This window comes from Hippocampus bargibanti, linkage group LG11 (genome assembly GCF_051943395.1).
Source record: "Hippocampus bargibanti isolate YZ-2025 linkage group LG11, ASM5194339v1, whole genome shotgun sequence".
NCBI lineage: Eukaryota > Metazoa > Chordata > Actinopteri > Syngnathiformes > Syngnathidae > Hippocampus > Hippocampus bargibanti.
The window spans coordinates 10,810,001-10,830,920 of record NC_142744.1 but is presented as its reverse complement, the minus strand read 5'-3'; the positions used below and the strand labels follow the sequence as shown (position 1 = coordinate 10,830,920).

The window sequence follows — 20,920 nt, the reverse complement described above, 5'->3', positions numbered from 1 at the left end:
TATTGCAGACACCATGGGTATTTTCTTCAATCACCGAGCTTTTACTTACAAAAGTACATGCGTCACCATTTGTTGGAATTTTCAGATTTACGGTTACCGTGACTCAAGCACCGAGCCAATTTGTACATTGTTTTGACTTGTGAGTAATGCCTTTTTATGACGCTCTACTCGGTAATGTTTACTATTTCCCCATCTCCCCGAGCTGATATGGGGAAGGTCACGGTTGCAATTATTTACTGACCGCTGACCACAACCAGGCTCGTGGCATTCGATTTACTGATTCCAATTATATTATTTTAATCAAAATGCTTCTGGGAATGTTCAATAAATATCTCGGATGGATTTTCATAATTTGGCTTTCTGAAGTCCTTCACTGTATTTCAGCGAGTCCATTTTGTCCTGCGCCCGTTGTAAATGGAGGTTATGTTGTTCCTCAGCAAGATACATATTCGCATGGAACCGTGTTGCCCTACGCGTGTGAAAATGGATTCAAACCAGCGGCGGAGGGTTGGTGGGCAACAACGAAATGCCAGAATGGCAAATGGTCTACACAACCGCAATGTATCGGTAAGTGTTGAAACGGAGGGGGAAAAAGTGCAGATTTTTTAAATGGGGCTGATAGGCCAGGTTTTAAGTTATACAAAATAAAAATGTGTAAGTAAAATGGGTCAAATATTTACGGAAGAGCATGAGGGACAGGTTGAAATATATTTATTTGAAGAGATGGGTTATTCTGAGAAAAAAAGTCGCACATTTGCGAATTTGAAACTCGCAAATTTGATTCTCCGTGCTAATGCTCTTCCGTAAATATTCTACTTAATATGCCAAATTATTTTTTATTATAATTTATGCTGTAACACGAAAAAAGGCAATTTGTATCAGTTGTGTTTGGACAAGCACAAAAAAATATGACAAATTAAAACTTTTTTTACTCTCTAAAAATGTGAATTGGCTGAGCCTGCTTTTCAGATGCAGATGAGCTGAATACTTATCATCTTATTCTAAACCATGCAGTCATTTAGGAAATTGAACAAATTACCCAAAGTTTATTTGCAATACGCAAGTTGGGTCACAAATTCAGCTAAACCAAACAGAACTTATCCAGCAGGCATTAAAATTTGCTTTAAATGATTGATTTATGGTCTAAATGTGCTCCCTCCCTCCCCCCAGATGTCAACAACTGCATTCCACCAACTATTCCCCATGCAAAATATACGTCAAGCTTGACGGGTTGGTATGAGAACGGCTTTGTCGTCAGGATAACATGTGACCCCGGCTATACATCCAAAGACTGGGACGCGACCACCCAGTGTGTCAACGGGAAATGGGTCTCGGTACCAATCTGCCAGCGTAAGTCGGTGCGGTTTTTCCCTCTTAATATTCTAACATAATATGTCCGTATAATTTTATTGGGCTTGTTTTCACAGGAAGCAGCCAGGCATGTGATGACCCCCCTAAAATCCCCCACGCCGTAATCATCAACCAGGGCCCTCGCCAGGATGTGTATGCTTCTGACACCGAAATATCATACGAATGTGAAGATGGCTATGATGTCGAAGACGAACACAAAAAGTCCATTTATTGCATCAGTGGAGCGTGGTCGGTCCCGCTGCCTTGCTGTGAGTACTGTAATCCCTCGTTTTTCGCGGTTAATGGGGACAAGTGGTCTGTCGCGCTGCCGCGTGGTGAATAGAGTAGTCCCCCGCTTTCCGCGGTAAATGGGGACCAGGACCACCCGCGATAGAAAAAAAAATAGAAAAAATCCGCGAAGTACCGTATTTATTCGAGTATAACGTGTATAACGCGCACTCCTACTTTTAAATTAAAAATCAGTATAAAATTGTATTTCACTTTTTCTCAGCTCAGACCAAGCAAAATCATTTATTGACAATGTAAATGCTGAATGACAATGTAAACACTGGTAATTATATAATAACCACATGATAAGACAGGGGGGGTTCTGGGCGGGACTGAGAAGATGCACAGCCAATCCACATGGCTGTAAACCATGAGATATTGTGCTGTTATTGGGTGTCGTCAGCACTGGGAACCAATCAAGCGATGTACAAAACCTCTGAGTCATTCAGAATTTTTTTTAACCTGAACGTTTTCTTTCCCTAAAAAAAAAAAAAATATGCGATGCACTGAAACCGCGATAAGTGAACCCCAAAGTAGCAATTACTGTAAAACGAAGATTCGTCATGTGGTTTTAGGGAAGTGATTGTGCATATTGTTTGCTGAAATTAAGACATTTATATGTGGTTAATATTTTGCACAGTCAAGCAAAAAAAGCACATTTCCGGAAGTTCTATGTCTTCTGGCGGTGGTGAGACGGGGCCTGCGAGTGGAGGTATGGACATGGGCAAAGACAATTGGTGGTGAAATTTAATTTCAGAAAAAACACACACTCACAATGTCCTCATTCCGTTTTGCAGGATCTTCAACCAACACCGGTTTGATGGATCCACCAGCCACCACAAGTACAGTGATACGTCGGTTTACGAACCCCTTGGTTTACTAACTTTTCGGTTTACGAACTTTACATTTATAAAAATTTTACCATGGCATACGAACTTTACATTGGCATACAAACTTTTTTCGTACACTGAACTGCCTCAATGAGTGATGTGTCGTTCGCGACACAACAAAATGGCAGCCGACTGTTTTTGTCCTCTATTCCCCGCCCCGAGTCTTTGGTTAAAGCCACGTGATTGGTCAAGAACGCAGACGTGAGGGGAGGTGGTTTAAACATGAAAGAGACAGACAGACGACAATGAGAGTTTCAACTTTGATAGTTCACAGGCAGAGTGTAGACTGCGGGGTTAAAATATCCCATCAATCAGGCTCCACAAACAACCTGCACAGATGGCTTATCTGTACACTTGATGCAAAAATATATTAACCCAGCTAAACAGAACACAATTGATGATGAACTAGATAAAATTATCACAGAGAAAGCACCTACAAGGGATCATTCCTCAAGATGATGAAAGAAGGTGGTTACGTTCCTCATCAAGCGTTTAATGCTGAGGAAACCGGCCACTCCATTCCATCAAGCCATCAACGACCGTCACAAAGGTAAATAAATCCACTTTATTATACAGTGCAGTTTATTTAATTATAATACAATAGCACATTTATTATACGTAAAATAATGTATATTTTGTGTAGTTTTAAGGCTTGGAAAATTAGACAGTAGAAAAGTATGTTTTATGGGGACCTGGGAACAGATTATTCTCATTTTAATGGTTTCATATGGGAAATTAATTTTTGGAATACACACTTTTCGCCTTACACACTCTGGTTGGGAACCAATTAAGTTTCTAAGGCAAGGTATCACTGTATATATTTTTGTTTATTTTCTTCCCAACGATTTCCTAATTCGAGGTGGTCAGGTATATTGAACGCATTTCATTATTTCAGTCGACCGGTGCGGAGCGATTCCCATTGTCGCCAATGGCGAAGTCGTGCAACAGGATCCGATGTTTTTGAAATATCAATGTGGCAGTTTCTACAAACAAGTGGGTCCGGAAAAAGTGTTCTGCTACACGAACGGCCAGTGGTCCACGCCGCCCACTTGCAAAGGTGAAAATCAATTTAAAAAAATAAGATTGACTGTTACACCGTTGAACTTATTTTTCCGCTTGTCGTGCGCAGCTTCCTACTGTTCCCTGGACACCGATCAACACCCCCAGTTAAAATACGACGGAGTGAAATACATCAACGACGGGAAGAGTGTGAGATTGGAATGCGTCAAACTGAACCACTGGCTGACGAGTCATTATTCGGTGGGGCAGTGCAACGACGGAAAAATAAAATTAGGCAAATGTGAGTATGTTTTGCAATTTAATTGCTGGAAATTCACCAACCTGCCTCCGACCGAAATTTGACGTACTTCACAAGCTTATATGATTGTTTCAGGTTGTAATTGGTGGGAACTGAAATTTGTAAGTCATCATTTATTTATTTAATAGCATTTTTTGGTCAATTTTTCTGACAGATTAAATCTTCTATTTTTTGCACTTAGAATTCATGCTGAGAGATCAAGATTGATGACGCATCTGGTTGCAGCTGTGATGATGCTTGGCTTGTGGTCCCAAATCTGTTTTTGGACTCTTCACATAGAGTTTTATGAAATCATTTGCACATAAAAAAACAAACGAATGAACAAATAGACAGACGAAGAAGTAAATAAATACAAATACATGATGTCATTTTATGGACAGTGGTGAATAAAATATTGCACTGAAAGCGATGATTATTTGGTGGTGCTTCTTTAAGATGAAATTAACTCTCACTGCCATTCCCGAATCTATTCAGGAATTTAAAATATGACGTGAGCGCCATTCCCGAATTTGTTCGGGTTTTGGTTTTTCTTGCGGGGGGTTGCCGATAAAGCACTAGTCAGACCTCTGGCAATGTTTTTTTCCCTTCCACAAGAGGGCAGTATTTGCCTTTTGTACAGCTGCCCCCATTTCAAGCTCAGATAACTCCAGATCCATATAATTTAGGATTTTTTTCTGTTAAAATAAGAGAGTATGGTTTCTTATGCTGCATTGAATGCCTATGTCATCCTTAAACTCAATATTCTAGTTAGATCACTCGATAGATAAATATATATTCTGATTTGACACAACTAGTTCAAAAAGTTGTATCTTAAAAACTAAACAGATGAACAAACCCCGTTCATGTTGCTTGGTTGCATTTTGCTACTTTGGCGCTTCAAGGGTTACTTTATACCAGGGGTCGGGAACCTATGGCTCGCGAGCCATATATGGCTCTTTTGACGATTGCATATGGCTCGGCGATAAATCTAAATACAGTAAAGTCTCGTTATATCGATATTCAAGGGAGTCCGAAAAAATATCGATATAACCGGGATTATCGATATATCCGACCCTCTTTGCATGTAATTTTCTCTGTGCGTGCATAGCAATAGTATCGATATAACCGGGACTATCGATATATCCGATATCGATATAACGAGACTTTACTGTACATATTCTCGCTTTTTTCTGTTCATTTTCTGTTGGGGCTGCAGTTGGCGGAAAGCGCAATTTTGAATGGATCATACTGGCCGTCAGTTGAAACAGGCAAACGGCCCTTTAAATTAGCCCGACGAGTAAAAACAAAGTACACTTCAGCCTTAATGCACCGGAGGATTCGCCTTTGTGGAGAGAAAAGGTTCTGATTCTAATTTGCAATGAAACAATACCATCGATGAAACAGTCGAATGTCAGTGACATTTTAACAAGCCCCATGTTAACGTTAACATCAATATACTTCTGTAAGAAGTATGTTGCATAGCAAGCGTGGAAGCTAATGAGCCGTGTGCAGCCGAGCAAGCAGTAACTTCGCGTATGGACCCGGAAAGTTGACTTTCATTCCGATCGTTTGCCTGGATTTTTACCAATCACGAGGAACGGAAAACCATTCATGTTAACGGTGAGTACTATCACAAAGTTATTTTAAATAATACATTCTGACATTTTGTTGAAAAGTGGCCGCGCGTGCGCGTCTATGTGCGCGTGTGTGTGTGAAAAACATTTCTAAATATTTTACTTTAATGGCTCTCTTAGTCAAAAAGGTTCCCGACCCCTACTTTATACGATACATCGTTATTCATACGTTAAGAAAATGAGCACTATACTACGGAATATAATCAAAAATGATCGAAGTCAAATTTGTCCTCATCGGGCCGGTGAGCCATTTTGCTTCACTTTAGCAACCCCGAATGACTCACCGGTGACTTTGGTTTGCGTTTGAGATGTTCTCCACAGAGGAAGTGGCATCCAAAGCAAGAAGTGTTCCCAGGTAAGCCTGCTCCCGGGTGTCGAGCATCTGATGGGACCTCACGGTGGGAACAATGTCGGCCGACTGAGGCGGCAGGGTGTATTTCTCTAAAAAGGTCAAGTCTGGGTTCGGGTAACCTGAATTGGGTTGCGGTTCTTCAGCTCGCATGCCCACGTGAGTGTCCAATCGGCCCTGCCCAGGTCGAGCCGTCATCTGGACCAGGTCTAATGCGGCGAGCTGGCAGACATCCGTAGGCGTGGGCTTGGGTTGAGTACTAAAAGGATCGAGGCCCACCTTGTCCTGGCCTAGCGTCTCCCCCGGCAGTTGCTCGAGGAAGCGGCTGCTGTGGACGTGGTCGACGTGATATTTGAGCTTGTCTTTTCTCTTGAAGGCGGCATTGCACTGTTGGCAGTTGAAAGGACGGACGTCCGAGTGGATCACCATGTGCTTCGTCAACGTCTTTTTGATCCGGAACGTCTGATGGCACTCCGGACAGGTGAAGGGTTTCTCACCTTTTGAGGGAGAATCAAAATGCAGTTAGAGCGTCAGGTTGAGTCGGTTTCAGTAGTTCGAGGCCTCTTTTTTGAGGGGTGTGGGGGGGAAACAAAATATGCTCATTGCTCAATAATACAATAAAGCAATGACCTGAGTGAGTCCTGAAGTGCATTTCCAAACTGGACTTTCCCTTGAATTCTTTCTTGCAAACGTCACATTGATGCGTGGCCGGTTTATACTTTTGCCACACTTTCTCTCCCAAATGAACACTTTTATAGTGGACTGCCAGGTGATCCTGGCGCCGGAAACACTTGCCGCATTCTTCACACTGATGTGCTTTTTCCTCTGAAATCAAAGTAGGTGTGTGAGAAACGGTGACTTATACAAAATGAAGCAAATTTTACGTGATGTATTTCAAACAAGCACATCACTTTGCTTTCAAACCTGCTAGCTGAATGCTAACACGCAATGTAAAATGCCAAAGACGTCGGCATCAATTCGGCGTTGTTAGAACACTATGAGCAGCAGTGGAGCAACACAGGTAGACAAACAATGTCACAATAATATACAGGCATTCCTCAAGTTACGAGATACGTTCCGAACGGTCGTTCGTAATGTGAATTTGTTCGTAAGTTGCATCAATGCGATATTTTGCTTATATAAGCTTATATAAGTAACCTGTATTGGTTTGGCATCAATGCGATATTTTGTCTGGAATGTATGTTTAAGGCTTATATAAGTAACCTGTATTGGTTTGTACTGAAAAATAAACATTTAATAAAATATATGTTCTGTAAAGATATGTAGAATACTACATACTGTGTGTTAGAGAGAGAGAGAGAGAGAGAGAGAGAGAGAGAGAGAGAGAGAGAGAGAGAGAGAGAGAGAGAGAGAGAGAGAGAGAGAGAGAGAGAGAGAGAGAGAGAGAGAGAGAGAGAGAGAGAGAGAGAGAGAGAGAGAGAGAGAGAGAGCTCTCACAGCGCCTCCCGTCGGTATTAGCGGTAGAAAGAAGCTCGGAAAAAGACTCACAATACAAAATCTGACTTACACCATGTCTGTCCAAACACTTTCCACATACCCGCAAAAATGTTCGTATGTACAGTTGTTCGTAACTCGATTGTTCATAAGTAGGAGAGCATCTGTACTCAAATTCGCTTCAAAAGTGGCCCTCCTCAAACGACATGACTTGTTTTGTCATTCATGACGGACAGCTCCATCTCCAATTTTTGCTCCCAGTTCAAAACCACACAATGAATTGTTTGATTGCTCTCCCAAAATGAGCTTTCATTGTTATTGAGGGGTGGAGGGTGATTACTCCTTCCGCCGCAATGTTTTGAGGATGATGATGAAATACATTGAAAAGTGGATCCTACCAGAGTGTGTTTTCTGATGTTTGGTCAGGTGATCGTGGCGTACGAAGGTCTTCCCACATTGGTCACACTCGTACCGCTTGTCGTTGCGGTGCATTCTCAAGTGAAGCCTGTTAAAAAAAAATGTAAGAAAATCCAGAAATGAAACGCAGATCTCCTCCGACCAACCTGTATGAGCTCTTGTGACGAAAACCTTGGCCGCAGAGACCACAGATATGAGGCTTCTCGCCGCTGTGGATCCGCATGTGCTCCCGCAGTGTTGTTCTGCCAAGATGAAAATAAAATACGATACTATACAATACAATAAAATTACATTAAATTAAACAAAATGTCAGGGGTAACATAGCAAAGAACGGTCGGACAAGAATGCATGTAGAAGATCCTTTGCCACCTTTCCCTGACGGATTTCCCGCACACAAAGCACATCCATTTTCTTTTCCCTCCGTGGGTGCATTCAATATGGCGCCTCCTGTTGCCGGTGTCGTTAAAATTTCGGCCACAGATGTCACAAGGAAAAGGTCCTGAAAATACAAATTGTGTTTTGCTTGTCTGAAGGAACGAAAGCCATGTTAGCGTTATTTAACTCATTCACTGCCATTTCCGAATTTATTCGGGAATTGAAAATCATGACGTGGAGCGCTATTCCCGAATTTCTTCTGGGGGGTCCCGAAAAGGCGCTGGTCAGACCTCTCACAATGTTTTTTTCCGGCCCACGAGGGAGCAGCATTTACCTTTTGGACAGGCACCCCCATTTCAAGCTCGGATAACTCCAGGCTGCCAGTTTGTTCTCATAAGAACGGGCTCGTTCGCGAACAACACATCACTCATTGAGGCAGCTCCGTGTGTATCCCGGAAAAAGTTCGTATGCCAAGGTAAAATTTCTATAAATTAAACGCTCGTTAACCGAAAAGTTCGTAAGCCCAGGGGTTCGCAAACCGAGGTATCACTGTATAATATCCTGTGTGTCATGTAATTTGAGTGAAAATGATAAAAACCCTGGCACTGGAGTGGACACATTTTTGCACGTCTGGCAGTGAATTAGTTAAAAAGTGGTCTCTCACACACACACACAAGTAAAAACACACATTTTTCGGCAATTTATCAAAAGAAAATGAATGTCACTTGCTCACCCAGGTGGTACTTTTCTTGGTGTTTGAGCCTTGCAAATCTAGACCTGAAGTATTCGTTGCAAAAAGTGCATTTGAACGGACGCTCTTGGGTGTGCAGGATCATGTGCTCCTGCAAGTGAGTCCTTCGGGTAAACGACTTCAGACAAACCTGGATCGCACGAGAAGAGAAATGGATCAGTCATTTCTTTTCATGATATGAAAAATCTTCTTTTTAGATAGTGAATGAGGCTTTTAAATTGTGATTTAAAAAATCAGCATAAACCAAGTAGAGCAGCTCTCACGGGACATTTCCAGCCTTCGTTCTTCTTCTTTCTCTTACTGAGAAACTCTTGGAGGTGTTCTGGGTGGAACCTGGCGTGACACAGAGGAGACCAACACCTTTCTCAAATTAACAACAGGATGGTGTTAATTTACTTTTGAAAATGTCAGAAACTCTGAGACAAAATGGAGTCACCTCCGCACATGCTTGGCCAAGGTTTTGGTGCTCGCGTGGAGTTTGTTACAGAATGGACATTTGTGTTCTTTCATCTGGACGGGAACGTCGCTGGAGTGTTTCTTCTTGTGAACTGTCAAGTTGGACTTGGTGGAGTAGCGCTGGAGGCAGACGTCACACTGGAAGGGTTTTTCTTTGGTGTGCACTCGGGTGTGACTCTCGTACTTACCTGGTTGACGCGGGAATTGCCAGTTGGGTGATTCGAAACACAGGAATTGGAAATACAGTTACTGTATTTTACGAACAATAAGGCTAATAGAGAATAGACAGAATAGAAGTTATCATATTTAAAAGTTTCATGCTTAGAAGGCCCACAAGGGAAGCACAGATAATCTCGGGTCAATCTGAGGTGAACAGACACAGGCTGTTAAATTGTCATCCTCATGTAGGAGATCTGGCCTTGGACTAATTTAGGACTTGGTCAAATCTTTCATAGAATAAATCTATCAGTTCATGGCAAGTCCCATCTCAAAACCCACCTATTTAAAATTGCATTTTCTGTGTAGCTCTCTCTCTTGTTTCTATTTATAATTGTAACTGTAATTTATTGCATTCTATTTGTGATTGTATTTTATTTATTATAATACCTATGCTTGTCTGTGACTGTAAAGTGTCCTTGAGAGCTTTGAAAGGCGCTGAAAATGTAATGTATTATTATTATTATTATTATTATTATTATTATTATTATTATTATTATTATTATTATTCAAATGTCTATGTTCTGTTGTTTTATAGTTGTTGGTGCTTGGGACGTGGTATTAAAATCAAGAAGACTATGTTTTACGAATGTATCACTCAAATTTGCATATATTCTCAATAAATGGCTTGGCAGAAGGCTGCAGAAGTTGGGCGTCTGTCATGAACAGCTGTGTCTCCTGCCGGCAGTAAAAGACAATCTTCCATGTGTTCGAGCCTTTGTTCACAGTGTCCGACCGAACATCTCTGACAAAGTCGCACCCCCAGTGAGTGGTGTCATTTCAAACTTTTACCATATATGAGGCGCACCGGATTATAAAACATACTTTCAATGAATGAAACAATTGCTTTCAAAGGACACATTCAAAATAAAAGCTTGGTTAGGCATTTTGAAGTCCCCACTTTAAGTAAAAAAAAAAAAGACACAATTCCTACCTGCTCGATCAAAGGTCTTGTCACATTTGGGGCACTTGAGAATCTTCTTGCTGGCTACGCGGATGATTACAGGAGCCAGACCTTCAGGATAGACAGGACCTGTGGCCGGTTCTTTGCCACGCTCTTCAAACTTCCCTTCTTCATCCTCCTCACACAAAAAATCTTCCACCTGTGATGATCTGGTTTCATCCACGACAAGTTTAGATTCTGCGGCGTCTTCTTCGTTCCATCTTTCTTCAAGCTGCTCCCTCGGTGACTGAGTCTCTCGGGTTTCCTCTGTGTTATTGAAGGACTCCATATGGTCTTTCTGATACTTGGCCGGAGGTTTCCTTCGTCGAGCAGATCTCCGCATGGTGGTGGCCTTATCGCCACAACTCTGGCTTTGATTTGGAGTTTGCGTCCAACCGTCATTCAGACTCTGGTCCTGTGGTGAGTTTTCATTGCATATCTGCTGATCAAACGATTCTTGAGTGGCCATTGGTGGTTTCGTCTCATCCCCACTGACGGTGTTGTTGTGAGTCCCTTCCTCACACACCAGCTTTAACAAATCCATCATGTCCAGAAAGCGGGCTGCTTCGGTGACAGCCTGAAGCTCTGTCTCGGTCATTACGCACTCCGATGTGTACAGCAAGGCAAGGAGGTGCTGGAAAACCGAGTCCTCCACGTGATCCAGAGTCACGTGCGTCATGGCGGGGTTCTTGGACAATTCGGCGTGGAAGTAACTGCTCCCGTGCGCCAATACCACTTTATGGGCGGCGTACAGCTTCCCTCCCACCGACACTGAGACGTCGCAGAACCTTTGCCGAGTCCGATCCTCGTTCAAGAAGTTCAGTAGGTTACGACTGTGATGTCTCATAGTCAAGTGCCGGATGTGTGGGGTTGTTTGTTGTGCAAATGCAGAGTTGGTTGAGGTGACAGGAGGTGCTATGCATTGTTTCGTAGCCCGGCTTTGCTTGCCGGATTTGGCAAACGAAGCATTGCTTGTTCTTTTCTTCATCGGAATGCTTGAGGATACCATGAATTAGTCCTGAGGAACAACAACTTAAGTGCTTGAAAATCTGAAACAAAAGACATTCAAATCTGAAAAACATCATCAAAAATTATGGAGCGCAGTTGTACATCACTAAACCCACAATAATAAGCATGTTGTGAAATAAATACCCATTTAAGTACTTTAATACAAACCAAATCTCTGTTGTATACATATAGGCGTGGTAAGCTTTGCTGTTAAATTGCATATGAACAGTCGACACACTTGTTTTGGTGTGATCAATACTAATATATTTTTTCCATCATTGATGTAACAAACATGTACAAACATGGAAAATACATTTTAGAGAGGGGAAGTTACAATTCACAATTTAGATCATGCGTGCGCAGCACTTTATAACTTTACACTCAGTTATGTTAAATGGAAATCTGCACGGACCTGCGACCATCCAAAATATCGCTAATTGACCCTTAATACACATTTCTGACGGTCAAGCAGATGTTTCCTGAATAGCCCCCATACACTTCCACAAGGTTTTACGCTCATGCTGCCTGACTGTATCGTTTATGATATGATTGTCGTTAAGATTTTTTTAAGAGCCAACCTTGATTAAATGAAAGCGTTGCGGTTGTACATTCACTCTCCACCTCAAGGACCCCTAACATGCAACCAGTCAGAGGACACACAGGGCCCCCCTGCAAGGAGATGCTGACAAACGACCTCAACGGTCTTACGGAAATTAACGACTGAAACTGGATTTTTTTTAACCCTCGACGAAATCATACCTCAAGTATGTGAGCTTTGTTCTCCAACACGAGCAGATTTCAAATGATCCTGTCGTGGGGGAAACGAGCGAAGTCATAATAATTTTGTGTACATCTGAAAGATTCCCCCTTTCCTTCCTTAGGGACTTCGCAATAAACAGATCGCCCATTGGTGGCTCAAAATGTTGTCTTTTAAAATGTGTCTTCAGTTTTAAAATTTAATAAACATTTGGACATGTTAAATTAGTCGATATTTATAATAAAAATATAAATATACGCGATAAGCCACACGAACACAAAAAGGCGGAAGTGTCGCAAAAGAATGTTAGCGTTTGCGATACTGTGGAATCTTGGGTAACGTAGTCAAATTTTAACATTTGCAAGGCGGTATGTATATCTCTTAGTTATACAATACTTTTTTAAATGTATTGTGCCATTATATGAAACATTTTGTGGTATTTAAATTTGAGATATGTCTCGCTGCGTCGTCGGCATTTGCCTGCATTTAAATGAGGTACTATGCAGATGTTTGAAATTTCCCACCTGTATGCAAATATGCCTCATTGATAAACGTCGAATTCATTAATAATTCTAAATTTCATTTCTAAGCGCCTTTCAAAACACACAGTTTGAGTGTTACAAATTGTGTCTATAAAAAATGTAAATTTGTCCCTCATCTGTATCTCACTTGAGAAGACTAAAAATTGTGTTAAACCACAGTAATGCAATTGGTGGTTGATTTTAGTATCCACTATTTTTTAATTATACATTATCACAGAAAGACTGATAAAAACACACATTTAAGAGTTAGATGTTCCTTGAGGGATCACAGAAATTAGCCTCCTGGTTAGAGCGCTCCCTTTGCCAACGCAATTAAAGTGTAAGACGCTCTAAGTGCATTAGTTTAATCTCTCCAATCTTGGCTTGCGACAATACAAACGTGCCACTGAGCACACACGTATGGACGGAGGAGCAGCCATGATGATGGTGCTGCATACAATTCCTCGCCTGGATTTGGTGTAAAATGAAGACATTGTTGAATAGCTCTTGATTTGGAGGATCTTACGAGGACAATGTTGAAGGTCATCGCGCAGGTTTGGTTTTTATGGTGGCTTTTTGAAGGTAGGCAGGAATGAGTTTATAGGACTGTATGTGTTTATATTTACCAACTCAGCCAATTTTTTTGGGGCTTTGACTTACGAACACAAACTCGAAATGCAAACAGTGTGTGGTCATAGCAAACGACACTCAACTCACTTAACAGCATCGGGAGTACCTCAATGATACAACTTTGTCTGTCTTCCTAGATATTTTCTCTGATGGTGACAACAGCGGATGTGTACAGCAGCCATGCCGAAATGGCGGCGTATGCGAGAGTCATCTCCTCAGTTTCAGATGCCTTTGCTCCCAGCAGGCCCAGCACGGCCGTTTATACGGGGGGCAGACTTGCACGGTTCCACTTTTGGGCTGCGATGACAACCCATGCGAAAACGGTGGAATATGCTCACCTTTGTTCGTACATGGGAAACACAATTTCTCATGCATCTGCCTTGCTGGCTTCTCGGGCTCCAAATGCCAAACTTCCACAGTTTTTTCATTTGAGAGCCGAGGTTACATGTACATAGAGACTCAACTTGTTGACCCGAACGCCCCTCTGAATGTCACGCTCAGCTTCCGGACGGAAAAACTTGTCGGGACTCTCTTGCAACGCAGAGTGGCTGGCCTCCTTCTGAGCATTGAGCTAATGGATGGACACCTGTTCCTCTACAGTCTCAAAAACCAAGGGTCCAGCACATTGGTTCAGCAGTTACCAGAATTGATTTCAAACAACAAATGGCACACACTGGAAGCCTCGCTTGGCAGAGTGGTCAGCTTGATCCGGCTCCTCTGTACCGAAGGAAACTGTGCCAGGGAAAGCAAAGCCGAGGTCCCAGTTCTCGAGCCGGCCTCTGCTCTCCCTCAACCCGGGACAGGAGGTCACAGTCTCTTCATCGGCGCAGGTCCGGGCAACAAAACAGAACCCCCACGTGCTTTTCTGGGTTGCTTAAGAGATGTGCTCGTCGACTTCCATTTGGTGGTGCCGGTTATTCCGCCGAAGGGTTCCAACACTCAGGTCAACGTGACAATGGGATGCAATGACAAAGACAAATGCGACGACGGGCCGTGCCAGAACAGAGGCCGCTGTGTGAGCCAAGGCTGGAGGAGTTACATGTGCGAATGCCACAGACCTTATGAGGGCGGCAACTGTGCAGAGGGTAAGACTTTAACTAAAGTATATGGGCCTTTTCAGGTTCTAGTTTTGCTTTGGAACGTTGAAAATTGGGATGACCGAGAAGGACTGGGAGAAAAATTCGTTCAGAGTCTAAGAGATTCTTCCGATTCAGGTTTTGCTTTGGAATGTTCCTTTCCCATCTTTTTCACGCAAAAAATAGCCAGCCGTAGGGAAAGGTTGTTTGGATCCTAACAATGGTTCACAGAAGTTCTTTAGCACAGCTTGGTCCTTGATTAACATTTCTCAAAAGATGTTCAGCATAGTCCCTTACGAGGGTGCCCATGTCTAGTCCTCGAGCAAACCAGTCCAAGGCTGGCTTGAAAGTTTCCCTTTTCAACATACCCGATTCAGATGATCAACACATCAGTAAGCACACCCAAAAGTCTGACCATGAACTTGATCATTTGAATCAACAATCTTCAAAACAGTAACCACCAACCGTTGCCCGACTGCACACATGGTTTTTAGGGAATACAGAGAAAGGGATGACATAAACAAAGGATTTTATCGGATTGACTGCAGTCAAAGGGGGTCATGCTTTGTCAAGTCTGACAGTGTGACTGCTGACTAACAGCATGGTTAGTCAGCAGACTGTAAAAAGTGCTTACAGGTAGAAATAGCATCAAGTTCAGACATGCGGCAAGGAGGCGGTCAGGAAAAACCCAGTGGGCTCTGGATTTGCAAAAACGTGGCTTTGAGAAGCTTATCCGAAATAAGTTAGAGTCTTACCGAATCACGCTAAGGCGAGACGACATCTGAGATTGACAGAATCTCACAAAACTAAATCCACCGCTCAATCTCGGGGAATCACTGAGGAAATCTTTAATCTGAGCTGCAAGGTTTTCAGACCCTAAAACAAGAAAAAGTCCAAATCCAGTGGCTAGTATGAGAGAGGGCAAGTGCGAAAAGACAACATTTAACAACCCTACTGAGTCACATGACACCCGAGAGGGGAAATGGCAAATAACATGTCTGTTTGCCTTTGCAGAGTACATCACGGCAAGGTTCGGAAGCGAAGACTCGGAAAGTTATGCTGTCTTCTCAATAGACGATGACCCAGGAGAGACTTTGATCTTGTCCATGTTCATTCGGACCAGGCAAGCGAGGGGCCTCCTACTGATCTTGGCCAACAGCACCAGTCAGTACCTTCACCTTTGGCTGGATCAAGGCAGAGTCAAAATTCAAGTTAACAAATTCGAGACCTTGCTTGGCCAAAATGTCATCAGTGACGGCCATTTCCATCTGGTGACTTTGAAGCTGGACGGTCCGGAGGTAACCTTGATCCAGTCGGCCCAGGTTCAAAGCTCTCGACCCATAAGACACATCTGGGTCCGTCACGGAGATAGAGTCTTTGTTGGCGGACTGGCGGACCGCAGGGCTTCAGCTACATTTGGAGGTTACTTCAAAGGATGTGTTCAGGATTTGCGGATAAACAAGAAGCGACTTCAGATCTATCCCATAGCGGCTTTTGTGGAGTCTTACAAACTGGAGCAGCTGATAAGTGTTACGCAGGGATGCGGCAGTGACAACGCCTGTGCGGTAAGTGACCAATAATAGACTCGGACTGGGAATTTGGTACTGAGAAGATCAAGTACGACTCAGATAAATTATCATTCACACTGTCACAGCAAACACAAGTGGATTGATTTGACCTTGTATTCCCTTCAAGGTTAACCCCTGCCTCAACGGCGGCATGTGCTACTCCATGTGGGATGACTTCACCTGCAACTGCCCTCCTAACACAGCAGGACGGCGCTGTGAGGAAGTGAAATGGTGTGAGCTGTCTCCCTGTCCTGCCTTCACTGCATGTCAGCAGACCTCGCAGGGGTTTGAGTGTAAGTGACACAGAGAAACCTTTTCACACTTTTGTCGGCAACGTGCACATCAAGTCATTATGACACAGATTCAGACAGAAATGGAACTTCAACAAAGACCAAATATTGGATGGGCACATGTTATTTTGGGTTGTAAACTCTGAAGGGAAGTGTCTGTGGTCTCCTCGGTTCACTGAGCAGTGCATAGACCCCAAATTCATTACATAGTGGCTAATTAAAGGAGGGAACAAAGTTGAAGCAAGGATCCTCCATGAGATTCCTCAAGTCTAAAGCATGCTAATCCCCGGTCAGATTAAGTCTACCGCCACATGCCGGTGGAGGTTTGTGATGACGAATCCTGGAGTAGATGTCACATGTTCACCAAGGGAAACAAATCTTTTCGGTCGTGAGTAGGAGTGTCAATGTGTGCAATGAAATTGTAAGGCACAGGTGTCTAAGCCAAGGCCCGGGGGCCAAATTTGTCTTGTCATATCATTTTATTCAGCCCATGAAAGCAAATCAATAATGATAATAATAATAAATACATTATATTTTAAGCACTTTTCAAAGCTCTCAGGGACACTTTACAGTCACAGACAAGCATAGGTACTGTAATAAATAAAATACAATCACAAATAGAATGCAATAAATAAAATACAATTATAAATAGAAACGAGAGAGAGCTACACAGAAAATGCAATTTTAAATAGGTGGGTTTTGAGATGGGACTTGAAGGTGAGAACAGAATCGATGTTACGAATGTTGGGAGGAAGTGAGTTCCAAAGTTTGGGGGCAGAGAAGCTGAAGGCTCTGTCACCCAACGTGCTGAGACGGCCAGGAAGGGGACACACAGAGGCGGAGGGGGGGGGGGGGGTTTGAGGGAAGGAGAGGGAATAGAAATTTGAAGGTCTGATATGTTTGGGGGGCAAGGTTATGGATAGCTTTAAATGTTATAAAGAAGAATTTTAAAGTTGATTCTATATTTGACCGGGAGCCAGTGGAGCTCTTGGAGGATGGGGGTGATGTGGTGAAAGGATGAGGTTCTGGTGATGATCCGGGCTGAAGAATTCTGGACGAGTTGGAAGTTTGTGGAGAGGTTTCTGAGGGACACCAAAGAGCTTGCTGAAGTCCAAACCAACATTTCAAATTGTTGGATGTCAACCACAATAAGAGTCGTTATTCTTGACAAAATCAAAGAAATCCAATGGCTGGCCGAAAACAGCGCAATATAAATAGCTATATAGCCTCGAAAGAAAAACGGTCAGTGTCAATATTTGAAGTTTCATTGTTCCAAAAAAGTGAATTCATGTTCCTCTTTTTCTCCCTTCTCCAGGTCTTTCTAACGTAACAGTTCGTCCAGAAAGTGCAATTTTGCACTACCGGAACAATAGGAACAACAATCGCACAGTCGGTGTCAGCAGCGTGTCTCTCGGCTTCCGGACAAGACAGACCGCCGCCACCATATTGCATGCACAAAGGGGCTCCAAGTACATCACCTTGTCCCTTCGGGACTTCCGCGTGGTTTTCGAGCACTCAGCTGGACCGGAACATGACAATTCCTCCGTGCAGAGTCAGAGTCCAGTCAGTGATGGAGAGTGGCACTTTGTGAGTCTCAGCGTGGACGATCCAGCCTCTAAGTGGATCATAAAGGTGGATGAAAGTAGGGCAGAAATATTTTTAGGTATTGGGGACTTGGATTTTCTTTTGGAAGGAACAGACATTTTCATCGGTGGGCTGACATTGGACTCCCCGGTGAGTTTCTCAGGATGTTTGGCTCCTGTGCAAATCGGACATCTTCTTCTTCCTTTCCACCTGGACACAGACTTGAAGCTCCCAAGGCCTCAGGAAGAGCAGTTTTCGCAGTTGAACGTCAACGCCCAACCGCGCTACGGCTGCTGGGGGGTGAGCGTATGTGCGTCCAATCCTTGTCACAATCAGGGTTCGTGTGAGGATCTCTTCGACCTGCATCGTTGCGATTGTCCCTCCACTTGGAGCGGGCCGTCGTGTCAAGAACCGAACGACCTGTGCGTGGCCAAGCCGTGCGTTTATGGAAACTGCCACAACACGCCGGAGGGGTACCGGTGTGAATGCGAGCAAGGATTCGCAGGGGCACGGTGCGAACTGGAGGTGGATTTGTGTGTGAATAGCAATTGCAGCAATGGTGCAACGTGCCTCAAAGGCTTTCAGAACTATTCATGCCTCTGCCCTCAGAACCTGACGGGCCAATACTGCAAGTGAGTTCTTGTTCGTCATCAATAAGACCAAAAGTCAAACATGTACCGGAAGACATTTTTTTTAAACACGTAGGTCAAATTGTTCCATGTTGACATTTACAAACTTCTTAATCTGGTTGTGTTGATGCAAAACAGCTACATATATCAATATATCTATTCTTTTATACTTGCACTATGTGCAGTTTTTTATGAAAGATTTTTGCACATTTACAGTATACATCTCAGTCTTCTGACATTTTTACTAAGCTTAGAATATCTCTTTTTTATCCTTTCACCCCCCCTCCGACATCCCATTTCCAATTTCTGCTGTGGATCGCAAATTTCCTTTTTATTAAACGTTTGATTAAAGGTTTTCTGATTCTGATGTAAAACATTTCTCTTACAGTGTGAAAATCCCAGAGATCCCCTGGTACATCAAGAGAAACCCGTAAGTGCCTCATATTGTGTAACTGTGCACTATACTTATCAGATTTTAGCAGTAATTAGTTGTAACAGTTTTCTACAGTTGCTACGGCTTCCTCGCCACATCCCAGTTTTGTGATTGACTTCCCTCCTTCACTCGGCCTGCCCCCCTCCTCTACTTCCCCATTAATAATAATAATACATTTCATTTATAAGCGCCTTTCAAAGCTCCCAAGGACACTTCACAGTCATGGGATAATGTTTTAGGGGTTTTCATGGAATATATTGGCCTTAAAAAAAAAAAAAAAAAATCAGAAAAAAATGACACTCTAAAATTCAAAAACAAGCAAAACACATTTTCCATTTCTATTCAATGTTCCAAAAACGGAACATTATGGCAAAATTAAGAGAAAATGCCATCTAGCAAAGTCATTTTGGATTTTTTTTAAGTAATCTTAAAAAATTACATTACATTATTAAGTAATGTAATTAAGTATTTACGCTTTATGAGGTAATTTACAGGACAACCGACGCCTCCAGACAAGTTCTGTCCATAATTTGTAAAATCATTTCAAATGACTTCTACTGAGCGTATTTTACAAATATAGGCTCGCGCTGAATATTCAGGAAGTCTCGTTTTCGAGTTGGTGCCGATTCCTGACGTGACGTCACGTCTGGAACACCCCTGACTGAGAAAGTGACACACAATGCATTTTGGGTAGTTTGTTTGGTCTGAAAACTTCATGTCGATCCGTGTTGATGGGGAAATTAGAAGGAAAATACATAAATAACACGATGGTGAATCGTGTGTTGCACCAAGACTACTATTTGATACTAGTTGACATAAATTCCGAACAGCACCAGAGGTTAAGTTGGTGGGTGTGTATTATGAAAATAGTGCTTATTATAAGGTTTAATTTTCATAAATTTGACGTTTGTAAGACGAAAAGTTTGTAAGTTTCTCTCTCTTTTGGGGTGTGTGAAGTCTTCCTTTGCTCCCCGTGTCAAAGTGTCACGGTACAAGAGGGAATTTCAGCTGCTTCAATGGAGGGAATTGCTCAGGATCGGACAATTGTCTCTGTCTCCCTGGGTTCTCGGGACAATGGTAAGACGGTAGATTTTTTTTTTGTTCCTTGCCTACATTGGACCAATTGAATCCACACGGGGGTACTAGAAATATTTTTTAAATATGCTTTTTCGGTCATAGGTGCGAAAAGGACGTGGACGAGTGCGCCTCCGAACCATGCATGAACGGTGGACTCTGCCTCAACTATGTCAACAGATTTGAGTGTGTGTGTGATTTGAATTACTCGGGAATCCACTGCCAAATAGACGTCAACGACTTTTACATTTACGTCTTCCTGGGCCTGTGGCAGAACCTGTTCCAACTGGTGTCCTACCTCATCATACGCTTGGATGACGAGCCCGAAATCGAGTGGGGGTTCCAGGTTAATGATTAGCTCACATCTGTGCACAAATGTAATGAAAAGTGAATGCAAACATAAAAATGGGTTGGGGGTGCATTAACATTGGGCGATGTGAAATAGCCTTAAAAATGAATCTGACATAATTTTATTTTTCACACAAAAATACAACTTTAGATTTCAATAGATGACCCCTTTTTTCGCTGAAAAAGCAAATGAGCATCACATTTTTAACTCATTCACCGCCAGACGTGCAAAAATGTGTCCACTCCAGTGCCAGGGTTTTTGTCATTGTCACTTGAAATCCAGGACATTCAATACAGCATTAGGAACCTTAGACCACTGGTGTCAAAGTCAAGGCCGGGGGGCCAAATCTGGCCCACCACATCATTTTATTCAGTTCACGAAAGCAAATCAAACTTTTCCATCATTCCATGATGCTGGCTAAAGTCCGAACCAAAATGTTAAATTGTCCCAAATAAATCACAATAGCAGCCATTATTTTTTACTTCATATTTGAAAACTAGTCATTCATTAATTTGTTGTGCGTTCTGTATGTAATTTTTGGAGGGTACGAAACATTTGAGTCTTCCCCAAATTCATCACA

At 42.7% G+C, this 20,920-nt stretch overlaps 3 protein-coding genes across 4 annotated transcripts; 2 read left to right on the top strand and 1 right to left on the bottom strand.

The window, feature by feature from the left end:
- Positions 1-210: 210 nt before the first annotated feature.
- On the top strand, positions 211-4,255 carry LOC148891543 (complement factor H-related protein 1-like). Its single transcript, XM_089008075.1, has 9 exons — positions 211-567; positions 1,171-1,350; positions 1,428-1,619; positions 2,279-2,350; positions 2,436-2,480; positions 3,424-3,585; positions 3,658-3,828; positions 3,922-3,947; positions 4,028-4,255. The coding sequence occupies exons 1-9, from the start codon at positions 306-308 to the stop codon at positions 4,037-4,039; spliced, it is 1,122 nt and encodes a 373-aa protein (XP_088864201.1). The 5' UTR covers positions 211-305; the 3' UTR covers positions 4,040-4,255.
- A 141-nt stretch (positions 4,256-4,396) lies between these two features.
- zbtb41 (zinc finger and BTB domain containing 41) lies at positions 4,397-12,477 on the bottom strand. Its single transcript, XM_089008070.1, has 10 exons — positions 12,189-12,477; positions 10,413-11,470; positions 9,243-9,450; positions 9,070-9,139; positions 8,789-8,936; positions 8,050-8,179; positions 7,827-7,922; positions 7,662-7,768; positions 6,439-6,633; positions 4,397-6,305 (listed from the first exon to the last, which is right to left on the bottom strand). The coding sequence occupies exons 2-10, from the start codon at positions 11,428-11,430 to the stop codon at positions 5,740-5,742; spliced, it is 2,538 nt and encodes an 845-aa protein (XP_088864196.1). The 5' UTR covers positions 11,431-11,470; positions 12,189-12,477; the 3' UTR covers positions 4,397-5,739.
- Positions 12,478-13,142: 665 nt separating this feature from the next.
- On the top strand, positions 13,143-20,386 carry LOC148891541 (protein crumbs homolog 1-like). 2 transcript variants are annotated; one of them, XM_089008738.1, is made up of 8 exons: positions 13,143-13,289; positions 13,475-14,422; positions 15,428-15,978; positions 16,109-16,274; positions 17,587-18,367; positions 18,873-18,914; positions 19,875-19,994; positions 20,097-20,386. In XM_089008738.1, the coding sequence occupies exons 1-8, from the start codon at positions 13,241-13,243 to the stop codon at positions 20,347-20,349; spliced, it is 2,910 nt and encodes a 969-aa protein (XP_088864864.1). In that variant the 5' UTR covers positions 13,143-13,240; the 3' UTR covers positions 20,350-20,386. The 2 variants fall into 2 exon arrangements, with proteins under 2 accessions (XP_088864864.1, XP_088864863.1); XM_089008737.1 differs by having other exon boundaries at positions 17,587-18,487.
- The last annotated feature ends 534 nt before the right edge of the window (positions 20,387-20,920 follow it).